This window comes from Harmonia axyridis, chromosome 7 (assembly GCF_914767665.1).
Source record: "Harmonia axyridis chromosome 7, icHarAxyr1.1, whole genome shotgun sequence".
Taxonomy (NCBI): Eukaryota; Metazoa; Arthropoda; class Insecta; order Coleoptera; family Coccinellidae; genus Harmonia; species Harmonia axyridis.
The window spans coordinates 29,472,555-29,497,605 of record NC_059507.1 but is presented as its reverse complement, the minus strand read 5'-3'; the positions used below and the strand labels follow the sequence as shown (position 1 = coordinate 29,497,605).

General features: G+C 34.6%; 1 protein-coding gene and 2 non-coding genes across 3 annotated transcripts in view; all 3 read right to left on the bottom strand.

Annotated features, from left to right (window-relative positions):
- Positions 1 to 25,051, bottom strand: part of LOC123684843 (ATP-binding cassette sub-family C member 10) — a 52,008-nt gene that overhangs the window by 10,083 nt on the left and 16,874 nt on the right. Inside the window, exons 7-15 of the mRNA XM_045624316.1 lie at positions 20,472 to 20,740; positions 19,936 to 20,205; positions 19,714 to 19,831; positions 18,352 to 18,510; positions 16,860 to 17,123; positions 14,224 to 14,765; positions 9,480 to 9,612; positions 9,251 to 9,424; positions 3,663 to 3,869 (exon numbers count right to left, since the gene is read on the bottom strand). Coding sequence (XP_045480272.1) covers positions 3,663 to 3,869; positions 9,251 to 9,424; positions 9,480 to 9,612; positions 14,224 to 14,765; positions 16,860 to 17,123; positions 18,352 to 18,510; positions 19,714 to 19,831; positions 19,936 to 20,205; positions 20,472 to 20,740 — 2,136 coding nt within the window. The remainder of the gene's footprint in view (positions 1 to 3,662; positions 3,870 to 9,250; positions 9,425 to 9,479; positions 9,613 to 14,223; positions 14,766 to 16,859; positions 17,124 to 18,351; positions 18,511 to 19,713; positions 19,832 to 19,935; positions 20,206 to 20,471; positions 20,741 to 25,051) is intronic.
- Positions 8,347 to 8,418, bottom strand: Trnap-ugg. The gene has a single exon. It is a non-coding gene; the product is annotated as a tRNA-Pro (tRNA).
- On the bottom strand, positions 8,528 to 8,599 carry Trnap-ugg. The gene has a single exon. It is a non-coding gene; the product is annotated as a tRNA-Pro (tRNA).

The window sequence follows — 25,051 nt, the reverse complement described above, 5'->3', positions numbered from 1 at the left end:
GGATTAAAGTACAGTACAGGTACACCGGAATATTCAGGAACACACAGTTGAAATATCACAGCTATACACTCATTGAGGAGAGAACATTAGCGTCAAAGAATTCTTGGATATTGTAAGCATTAATTGTTAGAAGCATATTTTTAGTTTCTATCTTGAATTTTGCTGTTGGAAGATCTTTCATTTGCTTGGGAAGTTTATTGAAAAGTTTGACAGATAGGTTGATAAAGCTTTTGTGAGTTAAAGTGAGTCTATGTTGTGGGATTATTAGATCATTTCTGTTTCTTGTGTCATATAAGTGAAGAGTATTTTGTTTTGAGAAGTTTTGCTCATTAGTTTTGATGTAATATAGACAGTGATATATAAACAACGATGAGAGAGTAACAATGTTTAAATTCTTGAAAATGTGTCTGCATGTTTCAGTATAGGGAGTTAGTGTTATGTGCTCTGATGGCTCTTTTCTGCATGCGAAATATTTTTATCCAGTCTGTAGCATTATGTAAGATGTAAGAAGAATGGAACAAAACGTTCAAAAATATCAAAATTACTGAAATTGATAATGATGGGTAAAGCACTGACGTGATGTCAGGCGATTTTGAGCGCTCGTTCATTCATGCGTAAAATGCGCCCTTAGAGACCACAGAATTCGTTCATGAATCAGCAAAAGCTCAAAAAACACTTGACTTTAGGTCAGTTCTCTTCTACATTCTTTTTCGATATTCTGCTTGCATTTTTTATATGAAAGCCACAAAAATTTTCGAATCAAAATAAAAAAGTCGAAAACCTCATTCATAATAAACAAAAAAGCATAAATACTAAAACAAATCCAAATTTCTTTTGAAACCACTAGTTCTTTCCAAAATTTTTCAATTCATCAAATGTTGCATTCAAGTATTGGAAAAAGGATTTAAATATAACCTTAAAGGCAGCTCAACTGAAACTAAAACCATTTGCTACTCAGCAAATGCAGATTTAGCTTTGAAATCATAATCAATAGCAGAAATTTTAAATATGAATTTAGATAACCATAATGTTATAAACATTTTGAAAACAAAAAACGGATCCCATTTCCAGTATAATCGATAAGAAATTTTCAAATCAATTATTACAGCAAAAATAATTCAGTTTTTACTAGTTGCGATAACGGAAATAGTACTTATTGTTTATTTTATGGAAGCCACAAATTCTATTATTACACTAGTTGATAAATCACCTCATTAGTGCTGTAGTTTCTTACATTTTAGCACTTAGCATTAAATTATCTAGCTTTAAAAGCAATTATATAAACAAAACTTAAATTTCAATTAGTATAATCGATAAAAAATAGTGTAGAAGTAATTGAGAAAATACAACATATTTAGTTACCCGATAAGTATAAATTAAATTTTTTCGCTGAACAAAATTTATTTCTTCCCCCAAGAAACAATAAAAATAAAAAGGAATTGCTGATTAAAAATAATACAAACCCGATAAGTATATTTTGAATTGTCTAGGAATATGCATGAATCAAATAACTTTCATTTTAATGAAACAACCTATAAGTCTGATTAAGGTAAAATTCTGGCTGAAGTTTTCGTAAATAATTTCGAATCCAAAATACATTCTGAAAATATCAGGAAATTCTTCCTTTATTGGTGTAAGTAGGTACGTAGACAATATCATGCGTTGCTTCAAAGGTACAACTGCACAATTTTCTTTGTTTACAGGGCTCAAATCAAATAAAGAAAAAAAATTTGGAAAGCACTGATGTGAAGTCATTTGCTTTAGTCAAAGAGCTTTTCAGTGTTCTTTCCTTCATGCACCATTTGCATCCTGGGACACCACAACACATAACATAAATTTGAGTTCATGCTCTTCTCATAAACACCTTGAACATTCTTGGTCCAAAACGCATACATTCTTATAATACTACGTATTGGCTGAATCTGAAATGAAATAGGATTTTTCGAAAAAAACTTTTTCTATAGAAATATTCAAAAAACTGTGACTCCTCGTAGCAACTATTTTTTCTCATGAGAATTGCATTAACTCATGAACCGTTAGTTATGACTAGAATTTTCTTCAAATCATCTATCTTATGTCGCAATAATATAATATACTGGTTGTACCAGTTGAAATAAGGAAGTAGTAGTCTGCTTCCATTATAACCGTGAGTTGTAGAAGTCTGTAAATATGTTAGGGGGAAACATCATTGTCTTAAACCTCAATATGCAAATTTTTGCACAAAATTATGTTTTGTTTTCAATAAAAGTCTAGAAGGCCATCGCGGTGATTCACCCTGTATAGGTATTATGTGGTCTCCAAGGACCAATGTTTGTAAAGATATTTCTTTAATTATTGAATCGCTCTCCATAACACCTCGATTCATATAAAAGTTACATATCTAGAGAGGAACGATACCGTGATTTATAGATCACGTTGTGAAACGTGAACGTTACTTTATGATATCAGTGAAATTAAAGCGTGACGTGATCACTGTTTAGGTTGCTTGTTATTAATATTTGTATGAATCACCCAAACCTTAGTTCGTTTATCTTTGCAACTAGAATTGGTCACTCTCATAAATCAAAGCAGAATTAATGAAAAATTATTATGAAAACATCCATTTTTCTTACATTTTCAACTCTTTTCCTTATTTCAGATTTAGTTAGGAACGTAACCGAAGGATATCGATTTTTCAAATGTTTCCTCGAATTTGAAGAGGTGGTTTTGAAAGATAATTTCAACTTGCATAAATTACAAGTAGCATAATTTACATCAACTTTTGTGAAGAAAGCCCAAAGATTGCTGGTCTTTCGCCTGTTATTATTCTTTCGCCTATTATTATTATGTCTCTGGAGTGTTTTCGTTTATTTTTCATAATACAGAGTAACATTTATTGTTTATCAAAGATAAGCATAAAATTAGAATTATATTGCCACCACCAATTATGCAGTAATTCAATGGTTATTATTTGTTTGTAGCAAGTATTTATTGTTTAACTAGTCCTACAAAAATACTTCCAAAAGCAGGCGAAGTTGCCTACGATGCTGGGATTGTCATAAAAATATGCAATTATGTTAGTCGAAAAAGATTGCGAAGCAATAAAAACATCAGGCTGCTTTCATAATTTACGATTGCAACAAACGATGATATGCCCTGTAAAGATCTGTGAAATTGAAATGTTCAAACTGTGATTTCGTTTTGAAACTGTGTATTCGTTTTTCGGAACCGTGACTACCTGTGACATTCTGATATCAGTGATTAAATCACAGTTCGTGAAATATTGCTCTTCTCTATACATATCTGAATAATTTTTGGTTATGTCATCGAGTAAAAAATAAATATTTCAAACACAAAGACCAGTATTTTCACTGATCACCACGTGAACGAAGCTGCGGGTAAAAGCTACCTACTGATAAATAATTCCCGATCCAAAAAATTCAATTATTAACAGAATTGCAGCATCGATGATAATCTGCAGTAAATAAAAAATATTAACTAGACAAAATAAACAGTAAAATTGCCATAGAAACAAATCCTCTAGCTAGCAGTGCACAATCGTTCCATAAGAAGATTGTCCCTACAAATTCCCAATTTCTCCCCATCATTTTTATATCACGATTGAATGCCACCGGAAATCCTCGAAATATAAAAAAGACAACAAAATTGAGCGGCTCACTTACCCGGATCAGCTACATCGTAATAATGCTGGATGACGGCGATGAAGCTTACTCCAGTCACCATGGCCACCCCAATAAATTGGAGTCTCAGTCCCAACCATCTAGCTGCCACCTGACTAGAAAATTGGGCTTTGATATTTTCTTCTACGTTTTCTTCGTTCGCCTTCTTGAATCTCCTGTTGGCTCGCATCGCCCTGATGGTGGACAACCCTAGAAGAGAATTTCACATTTGAGACAAATATTTTTCGTGGCTCAGTCTGATAGAATATTCCGGACCGAAATAATTTTGACAGATATCTGTTTCTTTATTTTTTTTGTGTTTTTCCTTTCACCGTGAGTTGTTTCTCAAGAAAGCTACATATGTTAAATATTTGAACAGTGGTCACCATTCCAGATTATGATCCCGTCTAATAACGGGTGTTTTTTTTCGAGGTATATAACTTTAAGTTGGCATTACTGTTCGAGATGGCGACCGATTCAACAGCTGTTTAATGATTTATTCTCAGTTTGGTTTGGCAACTCATCATGAATAGACTCACGCCTGAACAACGCTCGCAAATAGTGCAATTTTATTTCGAAAATAATGGTTCTGTGCGGAATGCGTATCGCGCACTACGTCCATTTTATTTTGTTTAGCAATGAAGCGCACTTCTGGTTGAATGGCTACATCAACAAACAAAACTCCCGCATTTGCAGTGAAGCTTATCCTCAAGTGTATGTTGAAACACCGTTACATCCAGAAAAACTGACTGTTTGGTGCGCTTTATGGGCTGGTGGAATCATTGGTCCGTACTTCTTCAAAAACGATGTTGGCCAGAACGTTACAGTCAATGGTGATCGGTATAGAGCCATGATTACTAACTTTTTCATTCCTGAATTTAACAACCATGAAGTCCAGGAGCTGTGGTTCCAACAAGACGGCGCAACATGTCACACAGCTCGTGCCATAATCGATTTATTGAAAGACACGTTTGGTGACCGCCTAATTTCATATTTTGGACCTGTGAATTGGCCTCCAAGATCTTGTGATTTAAAACCGCTAGACTACTTTCTGTGAGGCTATGTAAAGTCATTGGTCTATGCGGATAAGCCACAATCCCTTGACTATTTGGAAGACAACATTCGCCGTGTTATTGCCGATATACGGCCACAAATGTTGGAAAAAGTCATCCAAAATTGGACGTCCAGATTGGATTACATCCGAACCAACCGTGGCGGTCATATGCCAGAAATCATATTTAAAATATAATGCCACAAGATTACCTTGCGGATAAATAAAATTCATGACAATCGAATAATCCATCGTTGTTTTATTGCTCTAAAAAAAACACCCTCTACTAACCTTATATTGGAAGAACTAATACTTATATTAGAAGGGCTAATACTGACCTTATATTAGAAAGAAATCATTGAAAATATGCATCATTATTTCAGTTAATTCCTGACGTGGAGCAATACAATCACGAAAAATTCGATAAAATAATTGGAAATACGATTGAAATATGGTTATGGAACAAAACACTTCGCAAACAAATTTAAATACAAACGTTATCCTTCGTTACTGAAGAATCAGCACCTCTCAGTAGTAAAGGGTTATTAATTCTATGATTCCGAAAGTAAACGTGAAAAACATACTTTCATGTATAATATCGATGAAATTTTCATTTCAATATAATGCTTGGACCTTGCCTTTTTATGTGTAATACAACATCATTTAAATGATCTCTCACATTCGTTCCTAGTCACAATGCGATGCAGAAATTCCTTCCGTCTTTGCCTTGCAAGCAGCTGTTCACAATCAAACAAACGCCGTTCAACATCTCTCGGTTTCAACTCTTACGTCACCCAATTTCCTTGTTTCTGAATCATTTCCATGACTTCCAGGCGTTTTGAAATGACTTGTTGCGTCACTCCCAATAATACTGTTCATTTTTGTTGCGTTTGACACGAGTCTTTATCAAGTAATGCCTCATATTCTGCATCTTCAAAAAACTCATCTCTTCCACCGCCATGCTGGTCATCGAAGTCAAAATCACCGTTCTTGAAGCATTGGAACCACTCTCGGCACGATATTTCACTAATAGCGGCCTCACCATAAGAATTTGAGAGCATTCGATGAGCCTCAGCCTCGGGTTTTTTGATATTAAAGTATAAAATTAAAACCTCCCGCAAATTACGAGAATTTGGCTCGTAAACTGACATGTTTAATCTAGAATAACTTTATGATGCAGACACAAATCGACTAATATTTTGATGGCGTTCTGTTAACAAATACTTAAGCTCAATGTATGACATCTTCGATCTACTTATTTCGATTACCACTTACCGCTACAGCCATCTATTGCAAAACGGCGGAAGCAAAGTTGTACACTTAATAACTAATAAACAACATTTTTTGCTAAGAGGAAAAGGATGATACTTTTCTCCTCGTACAAAATGCCCACATCACAGCTAGGATATCAAAGGCCCTTAATTAAAGTGTCGACATTCTGTCCAATTTAACAGGCAGACAATTTTTTCGTGCTAATGTTAACTGTTCGCACAAAACCCGAATAAATAATCCGAAAAACTCATGAAACATTCATCGCACCTTTTCTGAGAGTTTGATAAGAACCCTTTATTCGGTAATGTGATTCTTTCATTTTATTCGCAGGATAAAAAGGAATCTTTCGCATGAAAACATTCTGAGCTGTACGGGCAACCTATCTACGGACTTCAATTTGCACAGTTAACTAAACACCGCAGTTTCTTTGTATTTGACGCTCAAAAGAAGGGACAGGAATACAAATTGCAGTAATAAGACGCTCCACAATAATAGTGGAGATGGATTTCAACGAGAAATACATATAAATGAAGTGGAATCCTTGTTCACACTACAGTAATTTTTTGCCATGATTTCAAATATTAAGTGTACTACTTTGCTTCCGCCGTTTTGCAATAGACGGCTGTAGCGGTAACTGGTAGTCGAAATAAATATATCGTAGAAGTCATACAATAAGCTTAGGTATTTGTAAACATAACGTCATCGAAATGTTAGTCGATTTGTGTCTGCATCATGAAGTTATTCTTGATTAAACATGCCAGCTTATGAGCCAAATTCTCGTCATTTGCGGGAGTTTTCTAATTTCTGCTTTAATATGAAGAATTCTGCGACTGAGGGACATTGAATGCTCTCAAATACCTATGGTGAGGCCACTATTGGTGAAAGAACAAGCCGAGAGAGGTTTCAAACCTTCAAGAACGGTGATTTTGACGTCGCACCAGAATAACGGTGGAAGAGAGAAGGTTTCCGAAAATACAGAATTGGAGGCATTACTTGATCAAGACTCGTGTCAAACGCAACAAGAATTGGGAGTGACGCAACAAGCCATTTCAATACGCCTAAAAGTAATCATTCAGATCGCTTTGAAAGATGATCAATTTTTTCAACGCGGGATTCGTACGCTGCGATAGAAAATACTTCAAATCATAAATGTATAACCAGTTTTCCACAATAAAGCCTCGAATTTCGAAAAAAAACGACGGAAGCAAAGTTGTACGCCTTTGTAATTTCGAAGTGTCAGCAATGTCATAGTTTTCATTTCGATCTTTTTTCCTTTGATTTCGATAGGATACATTAATTAAAACCCGATCCTAGCCAATCAGAAGCCTAACTAATATTCTCAAAATTGGCAAAACAAAATCTAATCAGTCCATACACCAGGTTTTTAGACATCTAATGCCCGCCACTCACGAGGGGTTTTTTCGAGGGTTTGGAAGCAGGCGTTCAAATGGCTTGCGTTCAAATGGCTTGCGTCCAAATGGTAGCTAGTCTACACTAACTACCATCCCATGCGTCCATCGAAACCTGCCACTCAAGAGGTTGTTTTATTGAGTACCCGGGTCGGATTACAGATGATCACAGACAGCTGGCAATTTATCAGGTACCGTCGGAACTTCGTAGCGTACCAAATTCTTGTGCAAAATGAAAGAATTTTTGATAGGTTTCATCGAAAAATATAGACAGAAAACCTGTCGATGGAAAATAAAAAGTTCAGCATACACGAACAGGAATATCAAAAATAAAGCCTATGGGGAACTAGTAGAATATTCCAAAGGAAAATTACAGAATGAAAGAGTAGATGTGAATTTCTATTTGCCTGATATCGTTTTCCATTGTTATTGGCATATCTTCCTCTTTATATTGAAATAAAAATTCATTAATTGAAGATCTTTTTTCCCTGGAATGTCCCATTGGAAGGTAGTCCTCCTAGTCAATCATTTTTACCAATTTGAAAACCGTAATCGAAAAAAATTTTTTTCTGCAACAACTTTAACCCATATCTGTAATGTGAGAAAATGAGGTTTAATAAGTTCGAGCCAATTTACTCGAAATAATTTTTTTATTACCAATTGTTCTTATCTAATACTGGATTTTCTTAAAATGGAGTAACGAAGGAAAATGAGAGATTCCTGGGATAATTTTAAGAATAAAAAGTTCCATAAACATGTGCACCAATAAACGTAATTCAATATTTTAATTTGAAGTGATGAGACTATTCACATTTTTCACCGAAGCGAGAGAGTCATACCCATAGGCCATTGAGCCTGAAAGAAGAATTGAACAATATCTTCTTGTTCTGCTACTTTCACTCGATGTGTATAATCAAGAGTACCACCTAAAATATTTTACTCTGTAAAAAAAGACGGGCTCAACCGGGATTTGAACCCGGGACCTCTCGCACCCAAAGCGAGAATCATACCCCTAGACCATTGAGCCTGATTGAAAGGTGAATTGAACAATATCTGCAAGTAGATCTGGTACCTACTTTCACTCGATGGATATAATAAAGAGTACCATTTCAAGATTTTTACTTAAAAAAAAGTACGGGCTCAACCGGGATTTGAACCCGGGACCTCTCGCACCCAAAGCGAGAATCATACCCCTAGACCATTGAGCCTGATTGAAAGCAACACCGAACAGTATCTTCTAGTTCTGGTACTTTCACTCGTTCTCGATAACACCAGTCGGTAGCATAGGAAATTGTTGAATCAGAAGAGCACAGACTCAACGGCGATTTGAATCCCGAAAATAATTATCTAGAAAATTATGTACAAAAGAACTTTATATAAGTCTTCAAAGTTGTTGTTATGAGTTAGATATATAGTTACTGCAAAGTGCTTATACTGTTTGTTATAGTTGAGAGTGGTTCGAATGAACTTTACAATAATTGATCAATGATTTCACTAATTGATGATTTTTACAAAGAGAGGTGCATTTATAAGTTTCATTGTGATTGATAGATTTAGAGAAAACAGAAATGAAAAAAATCTAATCGAGACCATTTTCGAGTGTGAATTATCTACTAGTAGATTCAGATTTAATTAAGGAGGTTACGTTTCACTGCGACCTAATTGTCTATTGTGCCCCTATCTATTAGTATGAGGATATTTTTTTCGTTTTTCGGAAAAAAGGAAGATGTTTGTGTTTTAAACAACTGGAGATAATTCCTAATATGACTAATAGTTCTCAATTATATTATATCCCAAATAATATTGACTGCATCAAGTATTTGAAGAGATAAATACTCCAACAATCATGCCAAACCTACCTTGCAGTGTTTCATTGAAGTGACTATACAGAGGGGACATCGTCGTACTAGATATTCTCTTCAATTCCCTGGAAGTCCTCCTGTAAGTGTACTGTAACCAATGGTACACAGGCACTAGCGGGAATAGAATCAAACAGATCCATGGCAGACCATAAACGGTAATTATCACGGTACCTGCATCAAGAATCTCGTAAGATAAGTTGTATTGAGAGGATTTAGGTAAACTTACCCATCAGTCCAAAGAACTGAGCCAGAAGAATATTCATGATGAATGGTAAAGAGTCATCAATAGTGTAGGTATCGCTTGAGAATCTGTTCAGAATTCTGCCAACGGGGGAGATGTCGAAAAATGTTGATTGAGCCTGCGAAACAATTAGCACAGATCTCAGGACAAAAAAAAGATGTGTAAATAGCAATCCCAGCAAACACAAATACGTATCATAGACATAACATATATATTACAACGATCTATGTTACATAACAATGTAACATACACGCGCCTTTCTAGTACCGCTCAACGACCGCTCTATGTCCGCCTTCCGTTACATAACATGTAACAAAATTGCCATGTATCATGTACAGATCATGTAACATACATGATACATCGCTGGTATATTACATCTGTAATATTTATGGTACATCCTTTATGTATCATATACGTAGCTGTTACATTTCATGTAACATACATGATACATCGCTGGTATATTACATCTGTAATATTTATGGTACATCCTTTATGTATCATATACGTAGCTGTTACATTTCATGTAACATACATGATACATCGCTGGTATATTACATCTGTAATATTTATGGTACATCCTTTTTATGTAATATAAATATATACAGGCTGGCTCAGTTTTTTGTAGAATAACAGTTGTGAGAGTTTTCAGTTTTTAAGATGAAAACATAATATGAATATGGGTCGTAATTTCATAATAAGGAAGTTATATCGAGGTTGTTCAAGTTACCAGATTTATCAATAAAATCTTTAATTTTGAACAACCTGATGTCAATAACCTCCTTATGTTTTTGTGAATTTATTGACCTATAAAGTGACTATGACGCTTTCATCCTAAAAGTGAATACACCAAGTTACTCTACAAGAACTGGGCCAACCTATATATGGTTATATTACATAATATATACTCAGTAATATCAATATAAAAAAATTTATCCGTTCTATGTGATATAACCAAAAGAAATATATCTGCTACAAACAAGAGACATAAGAAAAATGTAATAGTTATCTGAATGTTTATATTACATATAGGTACTCAGAAGTAAATTCTCTATGCAATTCAAAAACAATACATACCTGTACAATTCTTTCTGGAGGAAAAACTAATCAAACTACATATAAAAAATCTAAATATGCCGACACCACACAAATTATGTTTTAGTGAATTTGTTGGAATTTTTTTCAATACCTTCCAAACAAAAATATAACAAATGATACACAATACCAATTGAAACTAAAACTGCTGGTATCTAGCCAACATCAATTAATAAGAGATATATCACTTATAAATTACATGAAAAGAGATACTTATGAATTAAGGTGCATTCCAAAAATATATATTTAAACTCCATCTTTCATTTTTTGCTAGAAAGATATTTTTTAGTCAACAATATTATTATTTTGAACCTAGAAAATTCAACAAAAACCAGATTCCTACGTTTGGTATGCACCACATTTGAAATATTACAAATAATTTATGAATAGTAAAACAGGATTTAATAATTTAACTATTGGGTGTTTGTTAAATGAAAGATCATAGAATTATTTAAAATTTTTAATGTAATCAAAGTACCTACATCAACCAAAACTTATGTTTGTCTCTTGATCCTCAATGTGGCCAGCCTTATCCACTCAGCTGATATCTATCTTCTCAAAGTCTGCACATTGGATGAAAGATTGAGATGCAAAACCTAAACATATTGGAATGTTATTAAAAAATGGTATTTACAATTAAAATTCTCAGTAACGAGGTTTCCTGATTGAATAAATAACAAATTTCTTACATAATATAAAGTTATGAAAGTTTTGAATACATGAGTAAACTTCAGGAGGTGATTCCTCACTCTGAAACAGCAAAATTATTTATATCATACTAAAACATTTGATTAAACTTATCAGAATCTATTTTTCAAAAAGCATCCTTATGTGATCTGACATTGGTCATTAATAATGATGGAAGAAAAGTGTATTGTGCATATATGAAATCTAGATGTTTTAATTTCACGAATAGCAGAGAATAACATAGGTATATACATCACAAACATAAATAAAGTATAGCAGAAAAATAGTCTAAGTAGTAAAAACTAGCGCACTATTCAGATACTTCTTATTTAGATGATAAAACAATTGTGGTATTACTTCAGAACTATATACACCCAAATGCAAATTACCATAAAAAGGAAAAATATCAAAATGCATATAATTTGAATGAAGAAGACAGAAACCATGCACACATTCCATTAACGATCCACAAAAACATGCAGCAAATATACCTATGCTATTAACAGGCATGCAAGTACAAAAGCAAAATGAAAGGCACATACAACAGCATTTATATATTTAAATGTAGTTACGTTGTCGAAGTATACTTATATTCACTTACCTCACATATTTTCACTATGAAACTAATCTGGAATTGGTGAAAAATCATCGAATGTTGAATATTATTATTACAGTTTTTCACTTCTTATCTCACATATTTCCACGATGAAAGTAATCCGGAATTGATGAAAAATCAAAGAATATTGAATATTATTATTATTATAGTTCATCACTTCTAACTAACAATCAAAAGTTAGAAAATGCATATCACTTTTCACTGCACTAGTCCTGGCAAAAATCTCTAAACAGTTCAACTTTAATAAAGGTTATGTATTATAAGAGTACTTGTATAGATCTGAGTAATATATCATGAATATGCTATATTTACATAGCTTTTACATAACATTAGCAATGTAAAATATATATTGCGAATGTTACATATATGATATGTAACTATATTACACACTAGTAGATATCAGAGTTATATTGTTTTTAGGGATGCTGGAAGATGTATCATATACGTAACTTCAGTAATATAACAATGTTACATATATGATATATGAATAAGTCAAATAATTCCATGGACGTATGAAATGTTATGTATCAGATACATTAGTTTTGAGATGTATCAGGTATATACCTCATTTCTTAGGGATGTTATGTAACGGGAAGGCGCATATAACAACATGGTTTGCTGGGATATTAATATGAAGGATTTTCCAATAAGATGTTTCACTTTGTATAGTCCGCTATCTGAGCAGCTGTAACTTTTGAAGTTGTCATATTTTGACATAGGGTAGATAGAGGGAGCATATGTCATTTTCAGTAAGCAATTTTTGTCCCCAATATGAACTATCAAATTTGACATGAAGCGCGCGGAAATGAAAACATATCAGTGATACGATATTGTACTCAATTCGCGAGTTTCTCTACAAAGAACGCACTTCTTATGATCCATTGTGAATCAACGTAACATATTAACTCAAAGTATATTGAAATAAATACCTAAATACATAGAAAACAAACTTCAAGCGCACCAAACGTAGTGAAACAACCGATGACATTAGGAGAGCAAAAATTGCCAAACCTTGGATTGCAGCAGGTAGATACAGAAAATAATAAATATTCCGCTTATTAAAGATTCGACAATTAGGAAAAATATCGGATTCCAAAAAATCAAATTTGCATATTCAATCGGGAATCACTCAAATAAATATATTTCATTCAATATAATACACATTTATAACTATATAGTAAAATTGTGGATTTGAAAATATATCACAATTCGACAACGTTATCTAACCAAGTTGGGTACATGTTAAAATTGCGTATACTCCCTCTATGTATGTTTATTACTCTATTAGTCTATTGGTTATTACAAAAAGAGGTAGGTGTCATTTTGAAAAGCCCGCTATCTGGGCAGCTGTCATCTTTTGACATTTGACTAGTTAAAACTACGCCATTACTAAACGTGGAACGATACACGCTTCCAGAACGCTATGAAGTTGTTGAAATCACTACAATAATGGTGGAAATTCGCAAAACTGAAATTCTTTTGTGATATCGTGAAGCACCTTCTACTCTGCCGGCAAAATAGTGAAACTGGTGAGTAAATTTGAGATGTTGGGACAAATGGGTGTTGTGAAGAATCGAAACTTTGTGCGTCGCTGAAGAACAATTGCGAATATTGCTGTTATAGCCCTTAGTGTTAACGAAAACCAAGATTCGTCGATTCCTCGTCTATCTTGGGGATTAGGTCGTATTTGAAAGATATTGATGTGAACGACGTTTATTTTCAACAAGACGGAGCTAAGTGCCACACAGGTAGCGAAACAATCGCAATTTTACAAGAAAAATGTCCTGTCTGTATTATTTAAGAAGAGGTGATCACACAATTGTCCACTGGGATCTTGTGATTTAACCCCTTTACAATTTTTTCTTTGGAGCCATGTGAAAGATAAAATATATGCCAATGTCCTTCAATCGGTTCAAGACCTTAAAGATAAAATTCGTGGAGTTATTGAGGACATACTGACCAAATGTGCGAATTGGTCATGGAATATTTCTTGAAAAGAATATGGTTTTGCAACAGTAGCCCTGGCGGTCATTTGGACTTTCCCTTTACAATGAAATAAACATTCATTGATTTCTATCAACTTACTCATTTTTTATTAAATCAAAACGAAACATCTTATTAGAAAACCCTTAAGAAGCACTTGGTGCACTTGTTAGGAAAATAACTATTTTCGAAACAACGCTCCCTTCATAAAACTCATTATGGACTGGAGGCAATTCATCATGTTTCACTGCTACCTTTCATACATCTCTCAAACGGCCTTTTAGGAATACCTAACCCAGATACCAGTAAATAAAAGCAACAACCATAACTCAGCTAAAAACCCACTCTCACCTTCATAACGGATCTCAGTAGCAATTTATGAATTCTCCTCGCAGCCACAATTCCACCATACGCGAACAGGAAAGCCCTCACCAACGTGAAAACGCTGTTGAGAACGCCCAAGAGCACGTATATCTTGAGATAAAAATCGACGGTTGCAAATTTCGGCTCTTCCGTGAGATAAACCTGATACGTAAAGAGGGTCTTCGTGGATCTGTTCGTGCTGTTCCCAGTATTGGTGGACGTGACCCAGCGCGATAGCCATAGATCCGTCATATTTCTCGACGCCTGCATCAGAAAGACGGACAGCAAGATCGTAATGACTAAAAACCAACCGACGGCGTTCAGATAAGATCGCAACACTCCGAATTGGATGCTTCCTCTTTGGCTTCTTTCGTCGAGAAGGAGGCTGTCGGAGTCCTCTTGTTTGGAGTCCATTCGGATGCTTGAAAGGAGAGAGTTTTCGAGGGTCGAGTTCGAATACGTGTCTTCGCCCAGTTCCAGGTCCAGGGAGAGGTTTCGGTCGAAGTTTTTGAGGACGTCCATTGACCTTCCTGGAAGATAGGGGAAAAATCAATCAGAAACACTTTCCTAATATCGGAACAAATAATATGAACACTCCTAAAAATGTTTGTACAATTTAACAACAATTGTCAACCTAATGATGTATCGGGTGTCTCAAATTCGTTTACTAATGAGGGGATTTTTGAGAGAATCAATCTATAAAATCGCAACCTTGTAAATTCTGCTGTTTTCAAGCAATAAAAGAAATTTGGGAAATGGCGTGAAATGAAAAGTTCTCATAACTTCTTTATTACTGGTACTATCAACATGAAACAAAAACATCCTACAGGTACTTTTTTTGGTAGAATTCATTGGTGTAATAATTGATTTTTTATTGCCATTAGTTTCGAAGCTATAATACCAACTGTTGTTCTTTTAAATGTGGACCATAACAATTTCTATAACAAATAATATCGCTTTTTTCCTATTTTCAAAAATATATTACATGATAAATAAATTTCTAATAAAACTATAAAAATCATTAAAAGTTTCAGTTTCAAATCAACTTTGTGCTTATCTATAATAATTCGTTGACTTCAGATAATTGAAATATTCGGTGGCAACCAAGATCCTCGGATCTAACATCATTAGATTTTTTCCTTTGGTCACATTTAAAGAAGAACAACATTTATCAATTTGAAAATGTTGAAAAAATCTAACGGTGTTGAATCCGGAGACCTTGGTGCTCACCGAATATTTTAATTATCTGAAGTTGACTGCTTACAAGAAAAAGTAGAATTTGATTTCAATATGCGACCTTATTTTGAATTGAACGATTTCTGATTTTTACAACCATTAGTGATATCAATGTTAAAAGAATAATAAAAGTTGAAAAGAAGTATGTATAACATTCGAATATACTTTACCGTATGTTGTGAGAAACTGAAAAAATTCATGAACAAACGTGTACACATTTACCGAGAAGCGAAACTTCAAAAAAGTATTTACACAATTTTGTAAGTACCTCTATGAAATATTTTTCATTACACATGGAATTGAGATTTTATACAGAATTTTTCTCAGTGTATCTTTTTTATATACAGTGTTTATTGATATACATGATGTTTCAAGTTTGAGTGCCTATCAGACGCTTATTGAGAACGGGGCTTATTTAAAATTTTAAAATTCGGCATATGATTTCGGTCGTGATTCCCTATTCAGCCAAAATATTTTCGAAACTTCGGCACTTCCAGTTATACACGAAATGAAAATATTTGAAGAAAAATTTTTTATAATTTTTCATTTTATTTCTCAATGCTCAACTCGATGCTCAACCGTCAGAGGTAACATAAAATGGGGTCGATAATGCTGCAGTACAAAAAACCTTACCCGGCGGTAAACCGTTGGGACAGTTACAGGATGATCTTGTTCTCCTAACCACTCATCAGCCAAAGATCGAGTTGTCGAAAATTGGTCTCTAATGGCCATAAGTCTTAGACTTCGATCTTGAACTTCATTTGTGCCCCTTCGACGTCCGGTGCCTACTCTTCTTCGATTTTGGGCATTATCAACACCTCATAACAGTAGTTAAATTTCTGTTCACACGGTTAGCGATTTCTCGAAATGACAACCCTGCCTCCCGAAAACCAATAATTCGACCTCTTCCAAATTCCGTGTACAAGTGCTCTAGGCATTTTAACAACAACTAAACATCGACTTTGGATCTCCTCAAACAGCTGGTTTGTTATAAAATTTAGAAAACTTGCAAAAAACGATTACAATATTTAAGTAACAAAAATTATTTACATAAGAGAACCTTCACGATTTTTTCTCCGAATTCAATCATTTAATCCTTGCTATAATATCTATGTTTTACCAAAAAAAAAAATAAAATTTAAACAGCTCCTTCTGGGTGTTGCAGTTTCTTTGTCAGTTAGTACCTATAAATACTCTTAAGATTCTAAAAATTGCATTTTCAGAAATAATTTTATAGAAAAAAACTACACTCCTTTTGCTATCCTCTATGGATCCTAGAATTTGGGAAATAATAACAAACATTGATATTTATGGAATCCTTATTGTAATTGACCAGTTGAAAATCAAAAGTGCAACGTTCGAAAACCAATACATATTTTCCAACTCACCCTGTAACTTGACCGCTCCGTTCTCCATAAGGATAATCCTGTCAGCGTAGACCAGATAGTCGACTAAATGGGTGCACAGGATGCGAGTCTTATCCTTCAGCATCTTCATGATGCATTGCTGGAAGATGTGTCTGGCCACTTTCATGTCGACTGCTGACAGAACGTCGTCCAAGAGATAAACCGATTTGTCTTGATACACCGCTCTGGCTAGAGCGATCCTGGCTCTCTGGCCTCCGGAGAGAGTCGTTCCTCCGTCTCCTATGCCTGTCACAAAAAAGTTACATTTTCAGATGGATGGTCCAGAAAATAGTGCATCCCGCAGAAATGAAAGAAATCCGGATGAAGATCTAAGCAGATTTGGATTTTTTGGAATAAACTGGAGATGACATAAAGCAAATAGACGAGGGCTGGATTTGAGTCGATCCTCAGAGTTATAAAAATAGATAGAGGGAGTATACGAAATTCTAAAGTGTCCCCAACATGACTATCTTTAAGTTGTCAGATTGTAATATGAATATTTTCGAATGCACAATTGTTTAAATGTCCATTTATATCATTAGAATGAGGAAATCATTGACGTGATCAGGAAATTTTCAATAATGACGTAGTTTTTACTTGTCAAATGTCAAAAGATGACAGCTTCAATGGTGACAACTGCCCAGATAACGGGATATACAAAATGAAGTAGAACCCTTTGGAACTTCAAGTTACTTCATTTATCTACTCCTATTTAATTATTCATTCATTATTCAACTGTTTTTGAGCAATAAATAGTATCTATCAACAAGCAACGTGAGTTATAATAACTCACTGCTATAACTCACTATAGTAAATCGGAAAAAATGACTCTGTGCTTCTATACTTCTGTGCTTCTATTGGGTTGGCCAAAAGGGAACATTCCAATGTCAATTTGATAATTTTGACGTTTATAGGTAAATTTTCGGGTTTGTGAATAAAGTTCTTTTTCTATTCTTGTATTTGAGTATTTATTGTTATAGTCGTAGATAAAGTATAGTATTCAACTTGCGGTAATGGTCATAACTCACTTGATGAATTACAGCACTAGCCTGCGGCTCGTGCTGCAAACTTCATCTGCGTGAGTTATAACCTACATTACCGCTCATTGAATTATTTATTCAATGCTTTGGTTGTGAATTTGTCGGCATCAATCACTGACTTCTATTAATACCGTAGCCAAGTTTAAATATGTCAAAATACAACAGCTTGTAGGATAATTCTTGTCACCAATCTGGGAGAAGTTAAATCTGTACATTTTTATTTGGGTCTCAAAAATATTTAGCCGATAAAAATAAAAAGCTTTAAGCAATTGACACTTTTCCTGCAAAATTAAAATTCTTTGAAATTGAAAGACCCTTTATAAAGGAATCCAAAGAATGCCAGAGTGAACTATTACATTTATACATCACCGTCCCCCACTTCGGTGGTATGCAGATTAGGGTCGGAATAAATTGAGGTTAGAAACCATACCCACCTGTCAGGTCTCCAGCAGGCAGCGAATAAATATCTTCAGCCAATCCGCAGGCGAAAAGCACAGATTTATACCTCTGTTCGTCGTATGTTTTTCCAAACAGTATGTTGTCTCTTATCGACCCTCGCTGCAACCAGGGCTGCTGAGAAACGAAGCCGAAACCTGAAGAAGTCAGACACATTAATCTCGTTCGAGAAGTTGTTCACTTGGTTATCGTTGAAATTCGTGAAATTGAAATAGGGGCATGCATATTTGAGAAAGAGCTTGAGTTGATAGCATCTTACGACAATCGTGGAATGGAAGCATGGAAAGTGACAGAACTTTGTTTTAGAACTTCATCATTGAAATTATAAATTTCTGTTTATGCCATATATTTTAGTAATGCCATGACGTAAGCGACCGAAGGAAAATCTCATTGTCACTCAAGAAATGGTCTAACGTCTGTGAATTAATATAAGGAAATAACATCACGGCTTGCAGACAATTTTTCAATTCTGGGAAAATTACCTCCTCAAGCGGGACTCGAACCCGCAACCTCCGAATCACTAATCCGACGCTCTGATCAATCGAGCCACCGAGGAATAAAAAAAATACCCTGCCAATAGGTGGAGCATTATGATTTCTTGAGCGTCGCTTGAAAAAATCCACATCAGCAGTTTTTTTTTAATTTTGAAACAATATTATCTTCAGAAAAGTTAAAATTTACGGATGGACATCACGCCCTGTAAGAGTATGTGGAAAAGCTGAAATTCGTATAGGATCATCCGGGATCATACTAAATTTTACTAAAATCGAACAAGAATTGTTGGAGTTAAGGTTTTTAGAAGTTGTTATAAGAGGTTGATGACACAAATCTACAGACAGCCAAGAAACCAGCAATGATTTAAAATGTATTTTGCGAACAAAATTTCAGAAATCGTGGAGTTAATGTTTTTTTCTTCCCAAATGTAATCTTCATTCATTCACCTTTGGTAGAGTGGAAAGCAACATTAAAATTATTTAAAAGGAATAGAATAATGAATCAGTAGCCAACAAGATTCTTTGGTCGCTTCGTTATTCGAAGTGTTGATCTGAACAAACCATGAGTGGTTCAATATGAACTTCAGCTATTCAGAATAACCGTTACCATGTCTACTGAAGTTGAAGGGAGCTTAGTGATCAATTTCGGGATGAAGAAAATGAAAATCTGCAATTTTAAAATAACAACTCGCATAATACATTTAGAGTTGAGCAGATCTTAGATAGAGTTAACGACAAGATAACCTAATGTCACACATTTTGTCAGATTTTTTTTTTCGTTTCAATGTTACCAGTAAAAAAAAACCTAGGTAAAAAAATCAGGCTTATTAGATATATTGAATTTACCTCCATCAACTTGACTTATAGCGATGTCACCTTCAGTCATGTGAAGTTCTCCCAGAATTGCAGACAGCAGAGAAGACTTACCACAGCCTACAGTCCCCATAATCCCAATGAATTCCCCCTGTAATCAATAAAAACTTATTCTTTCTGATTTGATATTTTGATAGTAGAAAATTAATATGTTTTATAGTCCTTTTCTCAATAAATATTTTATTCAATTCCTACCTTCTTTATCTTTATATTTATATTATTCAATTCGAAAACCCGTTGTTCTCCTCTTGAAGAAGATTCTTCCAAGGACTCAGATAATCTTCCTTTGCCCCTTCCTTTTCCTTTAACTGGCTTCTGCTCGACTTCTGAATGCAACTGTTTCACTTCTTCGGCTGTTAGGGACTTGCCCCAACTGAAGGATCCACTTTTTAGTACTACATCGCAATGTCCGTTTTCTTCCATCAATTTGTCGTCGTAATATTTTTCCAGTTTCAATTCGTGTAACTAAACAAAATTTTAATTATTCATTGTTTATTTAGTTTATTCATTGAAATATTTTTTTTTGCTTAGAATTATGGATTAAAGTGTCATAATAGCTTGATTCTGAACTCTGACCCACTGAAGCCAAATTTATATTATTTTATAATCTTAAGGTAGGTATGGACAACGAAAAAGTATACATTCATTCTAAAAAAATGAAGCCGAATGAATAATTTCAGCTATTGAAGCAACATTTCAACTCAAAATAATTCAAACAAAATTATACATACATTCAGAAGCTCTTGCATTCTCTTTAGGGAAACCCAAGCCTCTGTTAATCCATTCAGGACCCATGGAAATGCGTTGAGAGGACTGATGAGCATATTCAATAATGCAATACTGGTGAAAACTGTGGCAGCGGTAAGCTGCTTTCCCATGAGGACGTAGGTTCCAAATGTAAGGATAGAAATAAGCACTGGTGTTGTTGCCCAAAAGTATACGCATAAAGCGTCCAAATATTTCCTACCCTTCAGATATTTCAATTCTTTTTTTCGCAAATCTGAAAGAAAATAATTGAACTATGATTGACTCTTCAGATGATTTATTAGTTTTGATAATATACAGGCATAGAACTATTTAAAGGGACACTACAGGGATATCGAAAACCGTTAGAAATACAGGGTGGCTTAAATTAGAAAAAAGTTGCGTTATTTAGGGATGAGTGTGATCCAAAATATCTTCAATGGTTCCCGAGATATCTCGAAAAAACTAAAAATCGAGATTTTTTTTTTTTTCTGTATAACTCATTCGTTTCTAGAGATAACATCACGAAATTCGGTTTGTAGCCATTATCCAACTAAGAGATTGTAAAGGTGTCTTCAGATTTTTTCTGTTTTCCATTTTTTGAGAAGTGTGATAGTCAATTTTTTTCTTATGGATACCATATTGGTTTTTCTTCTTTTCTTCTTTTTCAGGGTGATAAAGAAAAAATAACGAATTCAACAATGTATCACACTTTACAAAAATATAGAGTTAGTGGAGAAGTTCTCGTCAAAAGTTGCAATGGTTGGAAAAGGAAATATATTCAATAGTGTGAATGTGATAGGGAAAAGTTCAGCCTCAATGAAAAAATAAGGTTTATCCATTTTCATTTTTCTTCCCGAAGCAATCTCCAGAATGGGTACTCACCAGATGCTGGCTCTAGAATCTAGATCAACAATATTTTCATCTAGTTTCGAAGATTCAACATTTCTTGTCTCAATTGTGTAGGTTGGTATAAAACGTTGAAGTTGTCCCAGAATCTCTTTTCATATAAGGTGTTCTATAAGAACGTCGATATTCGAAAGTTTCAAGATCTTTACTGAGTAATAACTTCAATGCAGCTTCCGGAGAGGAGTGAGTTTTGCTAAATCCAACAGCACTCAATAAGATTTCTGCTGCTTGAAAATCTTGAAAACTCAAGATCGATTATTCTTCGAATAAATGTACAACAATATTTTCAATGTGTTCAACTGCAGACTTTAACTCACAATAGAGAGACTGATTAATGAAGCAGTCTGTAGACAGAAATTGTGTCGGAGAATTTGGTAGCCAATAAACAAAGGCACTCTACTAATTCACTAGTAGGTATTTACTTTAAGAACGACGATGCCTTAGAAGATCTCTCAATGACCGGACTTTCGCAAAGACTTTCTTGAGTTTCAATAATAGCCTTAAGAGGGATTTAGACCGTTTCAGCGATCACTTAATGTAATTTTGAATTACTGCATGTGATAAAAAAAGGAGGGCAAATCAGAGCAATGTTGGAGATTGCTTCACTCATCCTAAAAAGTGGTGGGATATAAAAAAGGCTGAGAAGAGAGGAGTAGTTAAACTTTAGCAGATCACGGGAATACCACGTGGTAAAAACCCCTCTTAAAAAAAAAGATCTCTTTGAACCAGAGCAGTGAGCTTGCTGTTTACACAGATGTTCCTCTTGAAGCATCATCACGCCAAGATTCCATAAGCACCATAAATTAAAAGATGACTGACAGCGAAACAACGAGTATATTTCATTCAATATAAGGAAACCAGGTGTTTGTAAATACTTATGTCCAGAAAATTTTAGGGGGGATGAGGTTTGGTTTAGCCCCTCTAACCCTTCCCTTGGGTCAGCCTTGGTCAGCTCGCAACTTCGAACCGGAGCTAATCGACTAATTTATTGCTAGGTTCTAAATATTCGAACCACAGTCAGTAAACACGCCATTCAAGAAATATGCACAACCTGCGTCAAATTCGCCAAAGTCAAACGCGAAGAACGCAAAGAAGAATAGTCAACAGAAAAGAACCCTGAAAGCTTTTACATCTCCGTCGCGGTGTAAAATTTTAATTTCAACCACTCCTCCCCCCTACCCACTTTCCAGTCACCATTATGATCCTTCCCATTGCGCCTCTCTTCAACTATTAAAACCGCAACATCGAGCCACTGATAACTTAAATATGGAGCCGGTGTCTATTTCTGACGGCCGCCTTGTGTTTCCCCTTTCATCTCAAAGCAACCAACTCTTGCCACAAGGTCTTTCATCTCGGGCTAATGCACCTTCTGGTATACTTACCCAAATCCTCGAATTTCGCGACACGCCATTAGCCTAATTAATATTTCGCACAAAGTAGAATATTTTCGCGCCGGAATCGAATGAATTGAAAATGGCGTGGTGAGTCGTGTATAAGAAGAAAGAAAGGTGTATATTTTATTCCAGGGTTCATTCATTTTGTCGTCGGTTTGTTTCACAATTTTTTCCCCATTCTTTATGTACTGCACAATGTATCACGTAAGATTCGAAACATTCAGGTGATTTTATATGGCATTTTGGTCGCCTAAGCAGTACTTTTCTCTACGTCTGAACCAGAATTGCTATGATTAGATAATCCCACACGACCTTTCAGATATCTGATATGTTTTCATTGAACTCTTTATCTAACCCATCCATAAGCGAGCATATTGATGCTTTTAAAACTGTATTTACAAACTTACAACTTGTATATTCATTTCACTAACTTGTATTTGAGAACACCATAGGCTTACTAAGAAGAAAGTTTCTCTGGTGAGATATACAGAAATAGCAACCTCAACAGTAAGTTATAGATCTTTTATCTTCCTCTTCTGTGAAATGGATATGCAAATCGACATTTACAATTGAAATAACTATTTCAAAGAATTCAATATTGTTTTATGGCTGATGCTGACTCGAATCAATATATGGCTACTTCAGAAATTTCGAATTATAAGACAGAAGATTGACCTGCTTCCATTAACTTCTTTGTATCTGTTTTCTGTCCACAGCAGTTGGACTACGAAATCGAAATTTTCATATTCTATTTTAAAGTATTTTCCTAAAAGAGGTCAGGAAACTTTTCATGCACTTTTCTTGTGACACTTAGGGACTTCTTGTTGAAAATGAACCTCGCCTACATCAATATCTTCCAATTCCACTACAAAGAACAAGATCAACGACGAATCGACAAAGCTAGGTTTTTGTCAACATTAAGGCTAGAGCAGGAATATTCTCCGGTATTCTCGAGCGACGCACATAGTTTCGATTTTTCACATCACTAACTTGTTCCAACAGTTTTGCGAACTGTGACTTGAATATTTTCACCATTTTTGTAGCGAATTTTAACCAACTGAATGCGTTGCTCAAGTGTGTCTCGTTGTTTTTACCAGTCAAAAAACAGAAGTGACAGCTACTCACACAGCGGGCCATTGAAAATGAAACCTCTTATTGGAAAAGCCTATATATTAAGAAAAATCGAAAAATTTAAATCAGTGAAAACTATAACGGGGAACAATACCATGTGATATTCCCGTGATCTGTCATTATTTTCCCAGAGTAGGAGGGATCAAAAAATTGTGCGGTGTTGACAGAACGATTGAATGATCAGAAGAAGCTAGGAATATTACAATAAATACAACTTCCGTCGAAAGAAAGAACTTCCGACTCTTTTTATGAATTTTTAATTAGGGTTATTCTTTTTTCATTATGTTTTTGTAGGATTTTTCTAACGAATATTTTCCAGCAATTATTTTGCGAAAAACGAAAAGTTAACAAAATTATAATTTTTCTTCATCCGCAATTTAAAAATATTAAAATACTCCAATGTAGGCTATCGTTCAAGGAGGTTCCGTGAATTTTTCACTTTCTTTTTGAACCGAGTAGATACGAGGTGGTGTTCCCTCTTTTAAATCTTAGCAATCATCACTTAAGAGGGATTACCACCACGTAGCTTTCTACGTATCAGTCTCTGGCGCACCTGCGATGACCAAACATTGTATGGTGTACGAAGTTGTGTACATTCATTTTATCTTCTTCCTTTTCACGAAGCATATAGAGGGCAGCACTATATCACGGTCGAATATTTTTTTCACCTCTTCTGTAATTAATTATTATTATAGGCTTTTTTTCACGAATATTTTGCAAATATATCAATGCTTTGTAGATTGAACACATCACAAATTTTTTTGCGAAAAACAAAAAGTTATCAACATTTTTTTTCATTGGCATATATTATCAAAAATATTGTCGTTTTATAATGTAGAATTATTTTCTGAGGAAATTATGTGGAAACCCCATAAACATCAGTGGTTGTAGGAGGAAAAATCTAAAATTTCATTTTGAACTGAGCAGTCCCTCTGAATATGGATAGATCGAGAAATATCTCATTCATTAGACTTTCCTGAAGCTCAAAATTTTCCGATGCTTCATAATCATGAAGTTATACCTACTATCGAGTTCCCTTAATAAAATTCGAACAGATCGGGTCCTTTGACACACGTACCTTTAAAGCCGATTAAGGTGGTCCAGTTCGCGAACTAATAACGAACTTGGTCAAT